At 37.8% G+C, this 21802-nt stretch overlaps 1 protein-coding gene across 2 annotated transcripts in view; it reads right to left on the reverse strand.

Moving 5' to 3' along the window:
- Positions 1 to 21802, reverse strand: part of SPAG16 (sperm associated antigen 16) — a 374434-nt gene that overhangs the window by 309059 nt on the left and 43573 nt on the right. For both annotated transcript variants that reach the window (XM_071434327.1, XM_071434326.1), the window contains one exon: positions 8775 to 8905. In XM_071434327.1, the coding sequence (XP_071290428.1) occupies positions 8775 to 8905 (131 nt within the window). The remainder of the gene's footprint in view (positions 1 to 8774; positions 8906 to 21802) is intronic.

The raw sequence follows: 21802 nt of genomic DNA on the forward strand, positions 1-21802 counted from the left end.
CTTCTAACCATTCTAAAGAATGTACTTGTTTCTTGACAAACAGTAGTTCTGAATGGGTGTTAAATATATAATAAAAATGTAAATGGTTTTTAAGTTTACAGGAAAAATTCAGTATTGCAACTTCAATGAGGATTTTCTTGTGAATAATTTTTAGAATTGTATCTGAAAGAAGTGTTATGACACATATTAGTCACCTTTTAGAAATCCTAAAGTTTAGCATTTTTCTTTTAAAAAATCCCATTCTATGAATTCCCTCATGCTAATTAATATCTTTTTCAAGCTCAAAAATATACTCCATTTCAAGAAAATCTCAACATCTTGTTCACACTTCATGAGATATATTTATAAGCTGACTTATTTTTAAACAGTCTTTGGTTAGTATATCAGCCCATGTGACAAGTGTCAAAACCATTTCTTTTATTATTAATATATTACATCTGTTCCATATAGAATTACAGAGTTATAGAATATCCTGACTTGGAAGAGACCCACCAGGACTCTGCAGTTCAGCTCCTGGCCCTGCCCAGGACACCCCAACAATCCCACAACCCTGTGCCTGAGAGCATTTCTCATGTCCATTAAATATTGAGGTTTTAGTGCATTTTGAGTCCAGAATAGTCAGATCACCACAAGATGATTGCTTTCAGTTAAATTCTTATCAGAAAATTTCTATCCCAGTCTATTCAGCCCTTTTCAGTCCACAAACTATTGGGAAGAACAAGCAAAAGCCAAGCAATTTAGCAGAGTGACAGTTGCCTGGCATCACACCTTGGGCTCTATGGAGAATACACAAGAGCCTCAATGAAGTTACAACCATATGTTTTTACAATCTTTTCTTTTGCAAACAAGCACTTCTGCAAAATCTGCTCAATAACTATAAAGATAGCTAATAAAAAGAAAATATATTATATTCTTTCTCTCTGTTGACCCTGCCTAAAAATTGTCCTTTTTTTTCTGGTAAAGATGCTTGTTCACTAATAAAATTACAGAGATAGCCAGCTCTTCTCATGTGTGCACCATAAATACACAACATGCCTTGAGATTATCCTTAAGATTATTGCTGCTATGGTTTCAAAGTGCCTGTTCCAGCCAAGGCCTTCCTCAGGAGCCATCCCTGGTGGCCAGAGCTGCAGACAGAGCTAATGAGAAACAAAAAGGCTTCTCAAGACTCTGATAGCCCAAAACTTTAGAGATGAACAGGAAGGAATGTCACAGATATGTTTTATGAAAAATCCTTTTGTTAGGATTTTTTTCTCCTGAGAAGCTGAAGGCCTCAGGAACAAAATGTAACCAATGGTTATCTGCTGCTGTGGAATGCAACAGGTGGATCTGTGATTGGTCTCATGTGGTTGTTTCTAATTAATGGCCAATCACAGTCCAGCTGTCTGAACTGTCTGGTCAGTCACAAGACTTTGTTATCATCCCACTTCATTCCTTGCTAGTCTTCTGATGAAATCCTTTCTTCTATTCTTTTAGTATAGTTTTAATATATCATAAAATAATAAATCAGCCTTTTGAAACATGGAGTCAACATTCTCGTCTCTTCCCTCGTCCTGAGACCCCTGTGAACACCACCACAAAGGAACATTTAGGAAAGGTGGAGCCAAGGGAACCATTCACTTTCCTTCTGATTGCTGTATTAGATGGGAAAAGCTCCAAAGGAGGGTGAGAGGGTTGGAGCCAAGAGTTCTGCATTCCTCCTGCCAGGACAGCAAGGCCTCCCAGAGCTTATCCAAGTGTGAGCCACACAGTTCTCACTGATTATTCACGGAGAGCTCACTTTTCCTCTCTATTAAACTGCATTACAGGGAGCTAAACTGCTTCTGACATTTTCCTCTTGAGTGCTCCCTCCACATTAACTGTGTCCAAGCTGTTGCAGAGCTGTACTATAAGTCTGTGGAACAATCCTTCCATTACAACATGGGCCTTAATGCAGACAGAAATTAACTTAATTTGTATAGAAAACAGTGCTACTCTGCCATGGAGGGTTAAAGCACTCAAGTGTGACTTGGAAGACATTAATTTAATTTCTGGATCTTCCACTTGGGCAATCTAGCAGGAATGATTTCACAAGAGGATAATGCTGTCTCACAGGACTGCTGGGCACATAAGGACATGCATGAGGCTGGCAGGGCACACACAAATTGTCACCATGATATTTCATGAAAAATCCCTTTGCTAGGATTTCTTCTGCTGGGAAGCTGAGAAGCCTCAGAAAAGAATGAAAACAATAATTATCTGATTGCTTGGGAATGGGGTCTGAAGATTGTTTACCAACAGATGCATCTTTGATTGGTTCCATGTGAATTGTTTTTAATTAATGACCAATCACCATCAGCTGTGTTGGACTCTGAAGAATCAGTCACGAGCTTTCATTCTCTTTTTTTTCTAGCCTTCTGATGTACCCATTCTCTAGAGTTTAGGATAGTTTTAGCATATCATTTCTATAATATAATATAATTATTAATATAATAGAATAGAACATAATTATTAATATAATATAATATAGCCTTCTGAGAACTTGGAGTCAGATTCTCATCTCTCACCTCGTCCTGGGAAACCCTCACAATCACCACACACAAATATTCTTCCCAACCTCTGTAAGTGATGTGGAGTGTACCCACACTTGCAGGCTTTAGGGTTATTTATCACTTGTTCTTTGCACAAGGGTAAGAACTTCATGTGCAGTTTAAACACACATTCATACTACTCATAAAGGCCAGTCATGGGGGAAAAAAAGCATTAATTGCAAGAATTTTTCAAAGGAAAGTACTTGAATTTGCTATATGGCAAAGAGAGAGAGAGAGAGATATAAAATTTATTAACAACATTAATTTGATGCTAAAAGACTTGACAGGTTTATCTGGGAAAGTTAAATGTTTAAAACATCACGAAAAACCCTTACTGCAAATGTACAGACTGATCTGTCAGAGTGATCCAAGCTGAGCTGCTGGGTTTTGTCCCTTGTGCCATGGAAAATGCACTAAGTGACTTGTTAATTTTACATTTAACCAGCTCTAACACTACTCTCTTCAACTATATTCAAAGGCTGATCAAATGGAGAGATGAAAATAAAACATGAGAATAAGGAATTTCTTGTCATATATACAAGGAGATAAAGATTAACCCAGGCTTCCACTCATATTGCTTTTGTTTTTGAAAAGACATACAATTTGAATAGCTCAAAAGAGGCTAAATTGAGTCTTTGAATATTTCAGCACACATAAAAATCTAATTCTGCAACTCTACCCTTCTTCAGCAGATATGAAAATTAACACATAAATACACTTCTGAGTATTATTAGACTTAATTTAATTTATACACACTAATGTGTGTGTTTATGGGCACCTTTTAGCACCCTCCCTTCAATATTTGTGCACGCTGATGGATGAGATCTGCCCCTGAGCCCTCTTTTCTCCTGGCTGAGCAGCCCCAGCTCTCTCTGACTTTCCTCATATGAGAGATGCCTGTATGTAATATTCCTTTAAAAGCAGGTATAATTTCTGTAGGAAAATTAAGCAGCAGCTCATGTTGCTAATGCAAATCTCCAATTCACTCTGGCTACTCATGCAAGAAATCAGCATATGATGGCACAATTAAAAAGTTTTACTGTTAATGGAAAAATGTAATTTAATTTTAAAAAATCTTTTCTAATGCCCTAGGAGGCAAGAAGAGAGTTTAAATAATTAGAAAGGATTTTTTTTACCTCAGTAAACTCTTCAACAGGAAATTTCCTCATGAATTTTGGACTTTCAACCCTCTTTCCTACCTTGTGTTACACAAGGACACAAAGATCCATATGACTGATCACCTCTTGGTAGACAGGCCCTATTTTGCCTGGCATTGTTCAGAGAGAGAATAAAATGACATTACTTCCCCAGCTCTAAGGCAACAGAGAGATGGAAACAAATGGGCAGAACAGAGGAAAAAGGGAGCCAACATTTGTCAGCCTGACAGGCAGCAGTCTCAGCAAACCATCAGGGTGGCTCTTGTCAGAACTCCACAGGCATCACAGAAAAGGAAATCAAGGGTAGTGACAAGACAGACCATGGCAAAGCTGCTCTGAGATGTTCATGCAGAGCTCTTGGCAAAGAGGAGCAGCAACAAAAAGAACCACTGAGATGTTTGCTTAAAAATCATCTGTGCTACTTCTGCTACTTTGTTAACACACAACACAATTTCAATGTCCTGCTCTTCCCACAAGTATATCTTACTTAACTCTATAACTCTAAGAAAGCTTAAGTCTGAGAAGGAAAAATAAAGGATCAAAACATAGTCCAGAGCAAGTGTCAAATCTCACCAATGGAATAAAACACCTTGTTCTTCACACACTGCCAAACTCCCTGTGCCTCCCCATCTTACCAAGTAAATGGAAAACTTCACTTTGATCTAGTGCATGTGGAACTCTGAAAGAAAGTGCACACCAACACCTCCCATTCTGCAGCAGAACTTCAGGCTATAATGTAATTCCAAAGAATTTCCTCATGCCAACACTCAAAGGATTCTTTGCCCTGCATAGCTGGTTTCTCTGTGTGATGTGGACGTGCATCTGTGTGCATATATGTGCTCAGCTGGTAAGGAGAAAAAGCGGGAAATGTGAACTCTTTTGCTCTGAGAAGAATCCAGGGTTCTGCAGTGCTTTCCTACCTTCATCTCTTGGCACAAGGCTCTACAAGACTGTACCTTTAATTTCAGTTACACAGTTTTATGCCACAAGTCAATTTGCATGGTTCCCAAGGAGATAAGTTTTAAAAATCTTCTCTGGAATCTACTGATAAAAATAGGGGAAACCAGTCTAGTAAGATATAATGATGAATTAGACCCAATTGAAAAGTTATCTTTATTTCCTGGGCCAATCAGGAAATGTGAGATAATCACTAAACATTCTGTATTTGCTTTTCTTTATTATTATCTCCACATTGTTATTTTTACTGTGCCTAGGCAGAGCATTAGAGCATTGCTCTGGTAAGCATTGTCCTTACTAGAACAATTTTCTGTCTTTTTATTTTACAAAATGTCAAATAAGGATAAAGGATTTGAGAACATCAGGTTACACGTAAATAAGAATAATATACATTTCCTATTTATGCCTGTACACTAGTAGGTAAAACATCCATTTAAAACATAGAATCACACAATCTCTAAGGGAAAGGGGAATGGGAAAGGGGAAATGGGAAAGGGGAAATGGGAAAGGGGAAATGGGAAAGGGGGAATGGGAAAGGGGGAATGGGAAAGGGGGAAATGGGAAAGGGGGAAATGGGAAAGGGGGAAATGGGAAAGGGGGAAATGGGAAAGGGGGAAATGGGAAAGGGGGAAATGGGAAAGGGGGAAATGGGAAAGGGGGAAATGGGAAAGGGGGAAATGGGAAAGGGGGAAATGGGAAAGGGGGAAATGGGAAAGGGGGAAATGGGAAAGGGGAAATGGGAAAGGGGAAAGGGGAAATGGGAAAGGGGAAATGGAAAAGGGGAAAGGGGAAATGGGAAAGGGGGAAATGGGAAAGGGGAAATGGGAAAGGGGAAATGGGAAAGGGGAAATGGGAAAGGAAGCCATGACATCTTAAAAATTACCAAAACAGCCTAGATGGATTAGTGCTTATTTTTCAGCTTCCCCTTGGGTAGTCATCTCTCCATCATAATTCCTGGCATTTTCCTGGTTTCCAACTGTGCTAAACACTAAAAATGCCCTGAATACTGTTTGTGTGGGCACCTTTCTTTTCCCAAGTGAAGACAAGGTAAACCATGACAGATGTAGCATTGCATGTGGTGATGGCAGAGGTAATTTTTGTGGGAAACAATGCAAAAGCTTAAAGCAAAGATGCAGAAAGCCAGTGAGGAGAAAGTGGACAAGTAAGATTAAGGAAGATCCTTTAGTCACTGTAGATCTTAGTACAGTCCTTGTAGGCACAGTAAGATTCACCACGATATTTCAAAGGACACTGGAGCAATGTGAATTTAATGCAGAAAAGGAATGCCTGTGAGATGATTTGAGAAGTGGGAATCATTCAGCTTAGCAGCAAATAAACATGGTTTTCCAAGGGATTTCTCCTCTCCCTTCACTGAGATGCATTTTAATGAATACTGATGAAGGTCTGAAGAACTAATGTATGTGAGTTTGTGCAAACTGTGAATTTGGATTTGCAGGTGCTCCAGTTTCTATGGAAATGTAGAAGAACCCAGTAACACCCATACACAAACCAGATTCTGTTGTTCCCTTTTGATATACTGGTTCTGGTGAGAAAAATCTGGTCTCATAAGTCAACAGAATGTTTTCCATCTATCCTATGAACTACAAGAAAAACTTAATTTTCATCTAGTGCATATGGATTTTCCCTTGTGTCTATAAAATCAGATATACAATTATAATTACTAGAAAAACATTTAGTGAATGTCTGGAATTTCTTTAGATGGGCTATTTTTATTTAATTCCCTACACAAATAATTTAATCTAAGTCATTCTTCTCTGAAAAATATTGATTTATGCATTTAATAACCTCTAGGAAAACTAGATTCAGAACTGAATAGCTGCTGTGCTGAACTAAAAACCCAAGCTCTGTGTGCATTACCTGTGTGCCATGGGATTGGATCCTATAGCATTTAATAAGGTATGAGCTCCATTTGCAGCTCTTACCCCAAAAATTTGCAACTTCTTTTTTCTCGGAGTTCTCAGTCACCTGCAGCCAACAGGATCCTAAAAGTGATCCCTTCTTCAACAGAGATCTGTTCTCTTGGAACAGTCCTGGGAGCCTCAGGACTTGCTGAGTCTGTTATTCCTCTGTCAAATTTGCTTCAAAATTAAGGAGGGTGTTCAAAAAATTACTGTAGGAAACGTTGTCAAAAAAAGGCAAAGCAGGCTGCCATAGAGCCTTTAGCACTACCAAGAAAAACAAGACAGTCTCTCTATTCCAGCACTTGCAAAGGCTGATTTTAAGTAGCAGTAATCATATAGGAAAGTTTTTTTGTTAATTTAACTATGTTTAAAGTGTTTTTTTCAGATATAAATACATGTGTAGTAACTACACCCTCCCCCAATGTACACAGAGACTCTTTTAAGCAAATGGAAATAGTTCAGTTGCTTTGTTTACATTTTTTCAAGCACACCTGAAAATTCTTTTGTCCTTTACATGACTTTATATTATCACATTTTTTTAAAAAAGCATTTCCGTTAATTTCAGAGTATTACCCCAGACTCTCACTTTCTTTAAAGGAGCATTATTTACATGAAAGTCAACATCATATTTGCAGTATATAAAATTAAACACACATCCTCTCTGGCAGGTTTCTTTCAGTATAGTTGTTGTTTCTCCAAGCAAGTTCTAAAGTGTTTCCAAATAAGTTTAAGGACATCCAATTTATTTTTATTTTAGAAAATGGCTTGCTGAAGTGGCACTGTATCCTTAAGGTGATATCCAGTTACGAATTGCAAAGAATACTTACAATTTCTCAGCACACTAGCAATAACAAGAAACACTGGATAGAAGGATCTACAGAAATGATATAAAAATATAATTCAAGAAAGAGAAAGAAAACAAGGAATAGTCTTACATGACCATATTTATCTGCTGCTGTTCAGCGACAAAATGATGGAAAAACTTCGTTAGACCAGAGCTTCTAAGACTTTTAATCGCATATAAAATACTTCTAGATTCACAAGTAGTTTGTAACAATATTCAGAACTACTTTGCAACTGAAACCTGGCTTCTTCTACAGGTAAAGGCAGACTTTTAACAAAGAAATGATGACTTGAGCCTGTGATACATCAACAGCTTGTGCTGCTGCAGCCTGGAAGGGTCACAGCTGGATGCTTACGCACCCTGATCCACTGAAAATCTTGTCCAGTGTGGAAGTGTCTTCCTTCTCCAGACTGCTTTTCTTTCTGGTTTGTATTTTTTTTAAACAGACACTATTCTTGCACCTGGTGTCCTTCAGATAAGCCAAAGAACCCACTGATATTTGGGTGGATTTGCTAGAGGCTCCTCTGAGCAGCAGCACAGAGACACCAGCTGCAAGCTCTCCTTCATGCTTAGACCAATATGACAATGTCATTTGGGAGAAACTTATGCAAACCAGACAGAAACCCAAAACTGAGCATCTGGGAGCCCAAGCAGAATCCAGCTGATGGAGGCCAAAGCTCAGAGCACTGTGGTGGTTATTTACTGCAAGATGTGGGCAGTTACCAAAGCAACTGTAAGTGACCTTTGCATTGTAAGTATTAAATGCATAATTTTTTAATTTAATTTAAAATTATATTCAAACCCAGTCAATGCATCAGAATTGTCAGAAATTTACTATGAACTTTTACTTTTTTTTAAAATATTTTTAGGTTCATTCTTCCTCAGCTGCAGCTAGCAAGCCCTGAAATGTCATTGCTTACAAGCCAATCTAAATTTAAACTCTTCTGATTTTTGACCCAGGGGAATAAACTACAATCAAATACAAATTGCAAAAATATTCAGCACTATAATTCAGTTTTGTGGAAAGAGAGTTTATAGTCATTTCTGGTTTCTGTTTTTTTACCTACTAACCAAATCCCACTCTTCCTACATAAAAGATAAATCTCAGTCTGTAAAGTTCTGCCCAAGTGTTTTACTGTACTTACACTCCCACTGCATTTCATGATCACTTTTTCCACTGTGATATCCTTCAGAGAGGAAGTCCCCTGTGTGCTGCCAGTAATTTTTCTGATATTTACTTACACTAAACACTTCTCAATGACCTGTTGAAAAATAAAACTCCACATGTACATAATAAAATTAATGTACTGCTCATGGTTCCTACCAGCTCACTGCGAGGTCATGCACCTTCAAAATGCTGCTCAGCTGATAATGTCCAGGTTTCAGGGGCTGAGTGTGTTCTTTAGCATGCTCAAAGGACAGGGTCCCTTCAGGATCAACAGGGAACTCTGAATCCTGCAGAAAAACAAAATTATTAATTCTCAGAAATGCTGCATAACTTCACACAATGTATCTATCTATATTACTATTTTGAAAAACCAAATTCATTGTATTTTCCACTCTTTTTTCTCTTCTATTCAATTTTCATAATTTTTTACATCACTATTGTCCTGATTTTATTAATTTTGGTACATACTGTTAAAGCTGACTGCAGGCAGAACAAATGAATACTAATAATTAGTTCATTTCAAATTATATTCCTACTATGTAAGATAACTGGCCTGATATAAAATACAGGACAAGAACTGGGAAGGAATGTTTATATCAAACCCCTCAGTAAGATTACTAGCATGGGTTATTTTCCATTTTTCCATGGCCTATTTGTTTTCTCTCCCTGTTTTCCATGGGTTAGCTTCATGAGTTGCATCCAGAGGCAAAGCTGCTGTATTCTTCAAAAGACCTTTCTTATAAGAATAATGCCAATAGAAAGTCAAAATATGTGTAGCTAATTTATAGCCTCATTTTCCATTGGTGTGGTTTAAGGTATTTCCTAAGATTAATCAGCAGACTGGGAGATTTACTACTAGCTCTAATTAACCAAGCTAAATAGCTTTATTAAAAATAGATTGTCATTAAAGAATGTAACGGGGGTTAACTGTGCACAATATATTTTAAGGACTGCATCAGCCATTACAAAACCACTTTCCAAGACACCACAGTTTGCTGAAGACCTGGCTGATGGCTTCTGTTTGCAACATTTTAGGACGTCCTGCTGAGAGAAGCTTTAAAGGAGACTGAAATCACTCTACTCTTTAAAATGCCCATCAAACACTAAGATTAAGGAGGGAATAAAATCACTGTGTTTTAATCTGAAAGCACACACACACACAGCAGGGATAACCACTAAGTCTTTTTAGTATTTGTTTAGACTAAACTCGATAGCAGCCATCCTGTTTGCTGATAATTTGCAGCAGTTACCATAAAGCAAATTTCACAACTACAAAGTAGCAAAAACATACCTGTTTGTCTTCAGTTTCAGAAGCTCCACACCCTGCATTGTCCTACAAGGGTGTTATTAACCCAAGCCAAACTTAAGAAATCACTAAACTAATGACTTAATGATCAGTCTGAGCACATCTATTCCAGATCCAAGACCTGGAAGATATTTTTCAGTGGACTGTGGATTCAATCACAGGTACAGCCTAACAAAACTACTCCAAAATCTGTGGAGCAGTAGGGACTTTCAATATGGACTAATATCAGACAACTGTCAATTCTCTGACTGGGGAGAAAGACAGAATCTGGAAATCATGGTGATGCCCTGTGAAGGCTGACCTAGAGCAGAGGCTCAGTGAATCCACCTTGGGCAGCACAAGAGCCCAGCCAGGGCTACACCCAAGATGAACCAAAATGGTCACAAAATGGACAACTGGTCAGGAGGTCACTCACTTTTATAAGTTTTGGTCCATTTGCATATTGGAGTTAATTGTCCAATTACAGCTTTAGCCTATGAAGTCCCATCCTCCTTGTTTTTCTCTCTTCAGCCCACGTTGTTTATGCTCTTGGGCCTGAGATTTGGATCATTTGTCCTTGGTCCCCAGCTAGAGAAGGAATTGTTTTGTCTCCCTGCTCTGTGCAGAGAGCTCACCATCCCCTAATATGAAGCCCAGACCCACACACTAAAGCAGCACAGGATCTGAAACATATAAAAGCTAAAACCTGAGGCATCAATGGAGAAGCAAATGAGCAAAGTCATCGTTTGCTTAACACAGATACTAGCAAGCTACCTACTTTTGGAAAAAAACAGAAGTAATTAATCTGGAATATTCAGAACTAGGAAATAAATATGTCAAGTACAAATACATAAAGAAAAGAGATTTATCTGGCATTGTTAATCCAACAAGGAATGTGTTTGTGGCTAAAGTTCCACATTTTTATACAACTGACTGTATCTCAGCCATAATATTCTTGAAGATCTCTGAATCCAGTTCAAGAAAAATCCACAGATTTTCCAAATTTAGGAACAATTACAATAAGTCTGCAGTACTTATTTTACACACATACTAAACTGAGTAAAGATACTACCTAAAGGTAAGTATAGTCCCAACATGTGTCAGTACCTCTGTGCAACTCTTGGAAGCTTTCTGTATTCCTCGTCTTACAAAGTTCTACCTTTCAAGGTTTACAAATTTGAACAGCTCTGATTATACCATAACAAAGGCATAAAATCAGCATGCTTTTTGCAAATTGTATTCATTCACTTTCTGGAATACAACCAATTAGTAAATGCTACCAGACTTCCACATTTCAGAGTGAAACAAGCCTAGGAAAGGCAAGGCTCTCTGAATAGAAGTGACAGAAAGTCATGCATTTTTCACTAGAAGAAAATCCCCAGATACTGCTTCAGGAGATAGTGCTGTAAATGATTTCTGTAACATTAAAAAGTACAGCAAAAAGAGAATAATATAAAAATATTAGGGTTTTTGTAACTCCATTGTAAGGATCTGAAATATTTCTGAAACTGGAGCCTTTGCACCCTTTGCAGTGGTAATCCTGTATTCTACTAGAGCAGGAGACTTGCCCTGTGCTGAGATAATTCATACCTATGGTTCCCACTGGCATCAACAGTGGGATCACTTGTCATGGCCAGATGAAATGCTGATTTCAGTAGCTCCCCAGCAGGAAGAAGTCACAGTGTGACTTTTTCCCCCAGACACAAATATTTCTCACTGTGGAATAAATGAGGTATTTTTATCCTAAAAACTTGCTACAATAGAACTGTTCAATAATGCTTGCATGAAGAGATCTCCTCTCCCCTGACAAATTCTGGCAATCAAGTTTGATTATTTAATCCTTATTCTATTATTTCCAATTGCTAAGTCCTAAGGGTAAGAGAGACTCCATTACACAAGTTGAGACCTTGCATAACAAGGCTTGTGAAACTTTTACAGGCAGTGACTGTGAAGTCTGATGTTCCTTCAGCATGGGCAAGTCCATGTGCAAGCCAAAATTCAGGAGAACATCCTGAGTGCTAAGGAGCCAAAGCAATATACTGTGGTTTTGTTCACTCCTTTATCTGCTAGGTACAAGACATTTGTACTGTGACAAAAATAAAAACCTAGCAAGCTCCTCTCTCACATCCATACAAAATAGGAATTAATGCACTTCTCGCCTGTGACAATAAATACCCTTTTACTCTATCACCAAAGGCAAGGAAGAGAACATTCAAAAGAGTGTCCTAGGAAGAATCCCTATGAAGCAAAACCCTCCTGAATGTCTGTCCTCAGTCACTAACAAGGGTAAATGGTACCTGTCCCTTTCACAGTACACTCCCTCTGTTACCTAAAATCACAGGTGAACAATCAGCCCCTCACTAAAAGTTGCCATAACTCTTGGGCCATTTATACACAGTATTTCCACAGCTGTCTAAAATATCAGATGACAGAATGCTACAGAAGTCAGGATTGTGTGAAGTCATAAAGGCATTTCATGTCTTAGGACCTCACAGGTTCATGTACAAAAAACACACCAGAAGAGCAGACCTTGCCCTTCTTTTGTTTGTTTGCGATGTTTTTAGTTGCTTTTTTCCCCCTTTTAGTTTAAGAGCCTGAACCATAAGAGGATTCAGTGATTTACCCCAGATCAAGCTGAAATTCTCTAGGACAGCTTGTAAACTGAACTCACTCTTCTGAGTCTTAAACCATTCCTTAATTTCCCCTTATAAAATAAAAAGCCTTGTCTTGATGCAAACAGTCATGCAATTAAGAAAATTTACCCTTAAAGCTATTAGAAATATCTCTTTTCTGTCCTGAATTTTTCCAGTCAGACTGCCTTTACTCTTCCAACAGCAGGGCTCTTCAGAGCAAGTCTACAGCTTCCTTTTTCCTCCAGAAAGACACAAGAGACTCGTTTGTCAAAACATACAGAAGGCAATGAATAGATAAGTGGAACTGATCTAAATCATCTCAGAGCTGAGAAAAATGTAGCAGAGTTTAATAGAAAACATCCAAATCAGTTTGTCTAAATCACAGCTTGGCCTTGTCTATATCATTATTACAGGTAGTGTTGAGTTTCTCCTTACTCAGATGTTAAAAATTGAAGTCAATTGAGGAAGCACCTCTACTCTGTAATCAGGAACAAGCTCAAACCTTGCTACTTTAATTCTGAAAGAAAAGAGAGTCATCTTAAGTGAGGCAAAGCCCATCAGACAGCAAATTAGTGATCACTGTCTTTCAGTGAGGGAGGAGAAGGAGCAACCTTTTCTTTTTGCAAAAATTAATGACTACCATCATCAGCAGTTCCAATCTGAAAGCTGTCAAGGTCATTCTAAGACTGCAGCTCAGACATGCACAAGGACCACAGTCACAGGTGCTGGTGTATGCATACATTCAATTTAAAAAGCAAATACTAGATTTTTTTCAGAAATGTGAAGTAATGAAAATTAAGTTCTTCCTAGGGCACAGCTACTGTCTGTAACCATGATATTGCCTAAAAATCCCTTCGCCAGGATTTCTTCTCCTGGCAAGATGAGAAGCCTCAGCTTCTCCAGGTTTTGCTGCTCTGGAATGTAGTCTGGAGATTGTTCATCCAAACATGTGAACTGGTTTTAATTTATGACCAATCACCATCAGCTGTGTTGGACTCTGAGGAGTCAGTCATGGGTTTTTCTTTATCATTCTTGTTTAGCCTTCTGATGTATCATAAAATAACCTAATATAATATGCCTTCTGAGAACATGGAGTCAAATTCTCATCTCTCACCTCATACTGGGGACCTCACAACACCACAACTGTCTATGTCCAAGACTCAGCAAGACAGTCTAACTTTAGTTAACACTAAATATTTTCAAGGAAATAGTCTAATCTCAAATCTCACCCAAGAATCAGCATTGTCTCTGGTTTTCTGTACTTAAAATGAGTCCTGAACTAATCACTGATAGCTATACTGACATACCATTGAAATTCTCTTTTTATTCAAAGTTACAGAGAATTTTAATAACTGTTCACTTATTTTTCCTGATAAATCTGATACACTTACATTATGGAGAACATATTTTATCTATTTTAATTTTAGACCTGTTTCAATATATTGACATTTCTATCTTTTAGTTTTTAAATATCAAAGCAGTCTCATGGAAACCAGTAGGTATACTCAGAAGCTACTTATTACATGTATAGTTTTCACAACAGGGCTTGAGTTTTGCAGTCATTCTTTGTCCCAACTTTCAGAACAACTTAAGGATTACTAAGAATCCAAATTTTCAAAATGTGCAAATAACAAAACAGTCTTAAAACACAAACATATAAATAAGAGTGAAAATACTCATGGCTGCAATTGCTGACAATGAATGAATCTTGCTTCCCAGACCATCAAAAATAAAATATATCAAATAAGCAAAAACACTTAAACAGCAAACTAGAGTATGAGATTTTCAAACTCCATTTTACTTCTTGTTGGCTACACTTAGAATTGGTTAAAGTTTCAAAGTAAATGAAGAAAGATTCAAATCTGTTCCTGTTTCCCTCCTTCCCATGAAGAAAACCCTGACAGTCTGTTCTCTGAGCAGCTCAGCTTTGCAGCACTACAGGTAGGCAGATTAAGAAGGAACCAAATGTTAAGCAGGAAAGTATTAAACTAATATTAAAAAGCTTTGCTGCAAGAGTGACAGAAAAATTGACATCTAATATGGTAGCTGAGCATGACTGTACTTTGTTTTCATATTTCCTGTAATTGAAGGGACAGGGTATCCTTTTCTAGTAGTGTATAAAGAAATGAAGGTATGTAGTGCACCCAGTGAGTATAATGCAGCAGTGAAATAGTCACTAGGCACTGTTGTACAATTAATACAACTCAATTTCAAAATGCTCCAGTGTCTATAGGAACCACAATACAACACATTTGCACATTATTTTACTATGTTAATCATGACCACAATTATTTTATAAACACCTGAAATGTAAGGAAAGGAAGTTGAAAGCAATAGCAGGAGAGTGTAGTAAAACTTTTACTGCCTGCTCCATCTTGCTTGGTTTGCTAATAAAAACCATAAAACTCAGCTACAAAGGTTGTGGCCACATAACTCCTCCTTATTCAGTTTATAATGCTGACATTTTTTCCTTTTTAAATAAAATAAACATGAAGATACTCTGTAATAGGCAGTAAAAGCCAGATTAATTAAAAAAGCAATGGTAAAACTGGTTCCGTCTTCAAATTCAGGGCTAGTGTAGCTCTTCAGACAGTTTGTGAACTGGGGCTAACAGTAAATTTGCACTTGAAATTGCTCCTGACACTGTCAGTTTTAAGGCTCTGCCACATCAAGTCAAGCTGTTGCCTCTGCAATAAAAAACTAGAAAGCTCCACTGCTCAATGTCTAACCATGCCACAGACACTCAATCACTTTTGGACTACAGCTCTCATTAGCACTCATTGATAAATATACTGCAATTATTTTCTACTATCAAAAGGATAAACTTCAAGCTCCTGCACTTCACTGGTTTTGTTTCTTTTACTGCAGCCATTAAAACCAGATTTGATTAGCCAGATATGATTAATAATCAGAGAGGTTTGAAAAAGTAAGAAGATAGCAATTATAGAAAGATCCATCACTAAAATGCAATAGCTTTCTTCCAGTCTTCAGCACCAGGGCTTGTTTAACTTTATCACCACTATTTCAGAAAGTAACAGTATAAAATGCAAAATTACTCTATGCCAAGCATACTGGCCAACACTACAGAAATAAAACTACTGTTTTAGCTTCTGCTGAACTTCCTCTCCAATGCCCAAGTAAATCACATTTCTCAGTTGAAAGCTACACAGCTGTGGCTGATGCTGTTAAGGATGAGCAGGACACCCCAGTGTGGAGACTGGAACATGGTCTGGGCACTGGAGGCAGCTGCCCAGTGAGCTGGGAGCCACAGGACAAGGCTGGAAGTGTCCAAGGCCAGCCTGGATGGGACTTGGAGCAACCTGGTCTAGCAGAAGGTGTTCCTGACCATGGCAGGGCATGGAATGAGATGAGCCTTAAGGTCCCTTCCAACTCAAACCATTCTGAGACTCTCACCAGAGAAATACAAAACAGCTCCTTGAGCCTTGCTCAAGACTGACCATAGAACAAGGAGTAGGCCTAAGATGCTCTGCACCCACACTGAGTGGAAGACAAAGGCTTAAGCTATATGAAGATGAACAGATAATTTCTCCAGAGAAGGAGCAATCCTAAAAAAACCTCTAACATTCCTTGAGTATTGTATTTGTGGGGTGTCCTGATGAAGGAAGGAATGATGAATATGACTCCATATTCTCAGAAAGCTAATTTTTTTTACTTGATTATACTATATTATATTAAAGAATGCTATACTATACTAAAGAATACAGAAAGGATACTTACTGAATGCTAAAAAGATAATAATGAAAACTCGTGATTCCTTTTAGAGTCCTCACACAGCTTGGCCCTGATTGGCCAAAGAGCCAAAACAACTCCCAGCAGAATCCAATGAAACAAACACCTGTGGGTAAACAATCTCCAAACACATTCCACATGAGCACAACACAGGAGAAGCAAATGAGATAAGAATTGTTTCCCTTTTCTCTGAGGTTTCTCAGCTTCCCAGGAGAAAAATCCTGGGCAAAGGGATTTTTCAGAGAATGTGATTGCCACACTTGAGGACCTGTTCTGTGTTCAAAAGGAAATCTATGCTGGACAGAAATACCCCATGCAGCCACTTTCCAACACCTCTACCACCCCAGCTACACCATCAAATGTATTTTAACCCCTTCTTTCGATTATTCTGTCACATCAAATTGCATGACCAACAGTCTCTGCAGAGTCAATAAGGTGAGTGAAGAGCCACAATAAATTATTCTAGAACAGAAATGTGCAGTAATTCTGAGTGCTGGGTTAAGTTACAGTCTCAAGAAAGTGTTTTAATGATCCTCCAGCTTTTCATTTACTATTCCCTCATGGTGGAATTGAGTTTAATACATGAAAGTGAAATTAATTTCTTAGTTTAAAATTATTACAACTCTAAGATACAAAGTCTATACCAGTACTGATATGCCCAGATTTTAAATATCTACTTCTGGTTACCATTAACAGCAGTTATGAATACAAGTTCATCACATGTGAAAGAATAAACCCAGTTCTATTTTACTGGTAGTAATTTTCAGTTTGTCACCCTGATTCTCATCATCATCATCTCATCACCACATTGCAACAACAGAACATGCTCCTGTTTGTTTTTCAGAACACCATAACATGTCTCACAGCTAATTAACCAATATGTTCATACAATAGAGATGTACACACAGATATTTATATAACTTAATCTACCATAAACAACTGCAAACACTGCTACAAAGCTCAGCTTGATCTTTTTGCGAGAAGTAAAGGAACATCTATGAAAACAGCGCAATAAATTATCATGATATGAGGCATGCAATCCATTTTCATGGCAGCTTTCTAAGTCACAAATAACCGTGTGCTATTCCCAAATATGTTCTCTATCCCTTCCTTTAAATGACCTATGTCTGAAAATCAACTACATTTATGATCAATGTAAAAATAAACAACAGTGCAATAAAGTATAGACCTGTTACAATTATACTTTTATTTTGCAGATTTAAATTTTGATTATGGTGCAATTAAACACCAGCAATATTTTAAGCTACAGCAGCATAGGCTGCACACAATTCATCATGTTAAAGAGGCAATGCTGAGTAAATGATAGATATCAAGTTACTTCTGTTTTCTGACATACTCCAAAATATGTTGCAATATTGTATTTTTATATATATATACATGTATATTTAATTTTCTTAGTGATTAATGTGTAATTTCTCTACCACAGAAGTATCCTACTGTAGAATCAACTAGAAAATCTAAATGCTTTCTTGATTTTCTCCAAGAAAACATCAGTACAAACAATGCAAGACTATCCATTCATTTATGGAGGACAGCTGAGGACAGCTCATCTGAATTCATTTTGATTATTCCTAAAACATGTACTGTGAAAGCCTGTGAAACAATTCTTTTATTTAATGATTTCTTTTAACATGATCTCACCTGCACTTTTAACAAGAAAAAAATACCTGTTCCCAAAGGCTCTCCTACCACTAGTAATATCCAAACATAAATGCTAGAGGTGCAAATAAGTTCTAAATTTTGCCATTCTTTGATTAATTTTCCAAATATTAACAAACAAATTTTATTTTTCCTCAAATTACCATTGTGCTTCTCAGGAACTGTTGGGAAGCTCAGAAACTGTTTATATTCTCAGTATCCTGGATACACTAATTTCTGCCAGGGCCAAAGTACCCACTGTAATCATCTCAATAACTGTTATAAGGCACCCAGGGTTTGCAGAGGTCCATACATCACTACAATGAACTGGTAAACACATTCAGGGGCCATTAGTTATTGATTTATTTGCAATTATGCCTCACAGATGCCGTCCATGTTCCCCTCTTTGGCACTTCATCATCCTGACTCCATTTCAGGACAGCCAGTAACCATTATCCCAAGCTCCACATAATGAGAAATAATGAAAACAAAGCTGTAAGAGTACTGTGACATGCAGGTACAAAGCTATCAGCTTGTCAATACTGCAGAGAAATGGATTCTTTATAATAAAGAGCTAATTAATTGATTACTGTACTTGTAAGCAATAAGTACTTCATCAAACAGTGATAAAGCTGGTTATCTATCACTGTTAACCACCAGAAATATTTGCAGCACTGCAGGAAGTGGATACAGCAGAATATGAAAGAGGTTCTGCCAGGCTGACTGCACAAACATGCCAGTAGTGAAACTGAAACTGCTAAAAGTGCCTGAAGGTGGGATGAAGTCAGTCTGCTCCAGATTCAGCAAGGCAGAATATGAAAACAGACCCAAAATCTCTGCAGTCTGTCAATGATTTTGGACCACATAAAACCCAGGCCTCTGCACTTCCCTGAACTAAATTTCTACTTGAGCTAGACACAGCTTTAAAAATCTCCATTATTTAGAAATTGTCCATTTGTTCAAGGCAGAAGGATTGACTGTAGCTGCCAGTACATTTGTGAAATGCCTAACTACATTCTCTATTAAAAAGCAACACTATTTCTAACCCAGAATGTCCTTAGATTCAATTTTCATCTACTAAATTCTATTCTACTTCTGTCTGCTAAGTAAACAGTGCTATTAAGAGTACATTTTGTCCCCTTTGTCACAGTCAATGATGAAGAACACCCTAATTAAGCCTCTTCTAGTTGAAGATTACCCTGCTCATTGTCGGGGGAGTTGGACTAAATAGCCTTTAAAGGTGCCTTCAAAGCCAAACTCTTCTATGATTCTGTCAACTTTAAAAGCATAGTAAAAAAGTATATTTTTATTTCTCTTTCATTTATCAAGTGATCCAGACTTCCCCTCCTCCTGGAAAAAGACCTCACCAGTGTGTCATTTGATAAATTTATCAGTAACTCAAACACAAATCAGATTTTTGAGATTCTTTTTTTCCCCCAAGTCACATACAAAAATGCTAAATAGTTTATAAGAAAAAAAAAATCTCTGAATACATGTGATTATTCTACATTGAAGGCTTCATGTCAGACTTGGACATACTAGCGACATTATTTATGTTGATTTTGTACAATCCCACAAGAGTATCTTCTACAATCATGGGATAATTTGCATTGATTGTAGCTGATTATTTATAGTTTTCAGTTCTATTATTTTGTTTCTCCATTTCTTGAAGCACTTTTTTACATTTTAAATATAGTTTTGAAAATAACCACAGATTGCTGGTACAATCTCCCTGCGATAATTTCTTACAAGAGAAGGAGATGAAAAAACAGAGTAAGTTTATCACCACCTGACTCCCAAGCTACAAAATTGAAACACTGAGCTTTCAAGTGGGATAGCAGAAACTACAAGATTTTATTCAATTCTTGAAACCTAGCCCACGTACTCTCAATAGAAAGGCAATTTGTTCATGTGGGCTAGGACAGATGGCATGGGGACCTAAAATGAATTTTACTCTGACAAACAGCAATTGTTTACCCAATGGATCTGCTTTTTTTCTGTATTCAGAATCATCTATCCTTAGAAAGAATGTAAGTAACAGTTTTTATTGCTTTTTATTACCATTAGCCCCTCAAACCCACACAAGTTTGAGATAGAACAAGGAGCTAATTTGTCTTTTTTTTGGTATCTCTCCAAACCTGTTTATATACAGAAGTTCTCTGTTCCACCCGCTCTGGCCAAGTCAGAGGGAATATCTGAAACCAATTCTTCGCAACTGTTCATTCATGGTGAGATTCAAGACAACTTGCAATTTCATTCTGAATTTAGGCACTTGGGCACTGCCATATCTGCAAAGCTTTTATTGGAGTTGTCAAATTTCACTCACCAGCAGCTACAGCGCAGGATGAGTGTGAAGAATGTGCATTATTAACTTTTGAGACTGCTATATATCAATATTTCTATGTGGACTACAGCCAGGATTGAGACACAAGTGGGTAAAACCCCACAGAATTCACTGACCTCAGTTTGCAGCCTGATGCTTGCAGAGACACCACCAGAAATCTACAACAGAAACGGATACAGCCCAACAATACCCAGAAAAATGGACAATTTGATCACAGGCTGCACCCCCCATCCTAATTCATGGGCCATTACTAGAGAAAACTCTAGATAAAAACAAACCAAAGACAATCTGGAGATAAGAGGAGTGAGATGCTAGTGGGAAAAAGCAGCCTTAGAAGCAAACACTCCACAGAATTCTGCAGTAGAGCACACAGGGCCCAGCAGCATGCAAAATCAGTTTGAAGAAAAATCAAATAAGTACATGGTGCAAACAGGGCATATCTCCCAGCTTTTTAGGAAAGTACCCTTTCAATTTATTTTAACTATCCTTATGTATTCAATTATTACTTTTGTTTTCTCCATCCACTCCTCTAGCAAATGCTTTTTCTTCTAACTTTCCCAATTCTTGAGGATGTACAGGGGTTCAAACCCTCCCTTGATCCCTGATCCCCTGCCCACAGATTTATGCCTAATTGCCCTTTGAATGTGCCTGGGCAGGGAGGACTCTCCCTTATCCCCTGCAATAACACACAGAAATGTAATTAATTCTTAATCTGAATTTCACTCTGACTTTTTCATACTGTATGAAATAACCTTTTTTTAGTAAATGTCCAGTTCCTACCTCATCTTCTTAGCACCCTTCTCTGTGACTTCAGTAAAAGCCTTAGGATAACAACCCGCCTTAACCCATTCCTCTTTAGAGCAAACCCAAGTGGAAAGGAGTAGGCAAATGACACTTCCCTTGCCAATGTTCTCCCTGCATCAGAAATTCTATCATTCTTTGTTGATTTCATAACACACAAATTCCACTACCCCTTTCCACTCACAAATTAACTTCCTTTTTCCCCCGCTACTTTCTGTCCTCTAAAACTCTAAACCATAATCTTCTGTACCCTCATTTATGATCTAGAATCTGTATCAATGCCTCATTCTTTCTTGACTTGCAGTTTACAGCCATCTTCCTGAACTTTCACTCTTATTTCCTCTCCAGCTTCCATGCATTCCTGGGTACTTCCATGCTACATGGAAAATTCTGTTGAATATAATTATGCACAAAGAGAACCTGCACTGCCACTTTTCCCAAATGTCCTGCCTCACCTGTCAGTTCCTTCTTTTATCTTACATTTCCACCCTCAGTTGTCACATCAACACCTCATTTCTTGTTCTTGTGCTTCTGCCTCCCCTCTGCAGGTATTGAAGGCAATATCTGCCAAGAGTAAATCTGGAAAACCACCATCACATTTGCTACTCCAAGGAACTGCAGTTACTAAAAGCATTTAAAGTTGTTTTTAAACAACTTTCCTATGTGATCACAGCTATTACTGCACATCAGATACAAGGCCTGTAATGTTTAA

Source organism: Agelaius tricolor, unplaced genomic scaffold, assembly GCF_023055355.1.
Source record: "Agelaius tricolor isolate 1412-34295 unplaced genomic scaffold, bAgeTri1.0.p SCAF_10, whole genome shotgun sequence".
Taxonomy (NCBI): domain Eukaryota; kingdom Metazoa; phylum Chordata; class Aves; order Passeriformes; family Icteridae; genus Agelaius; species Agelaius tricolor.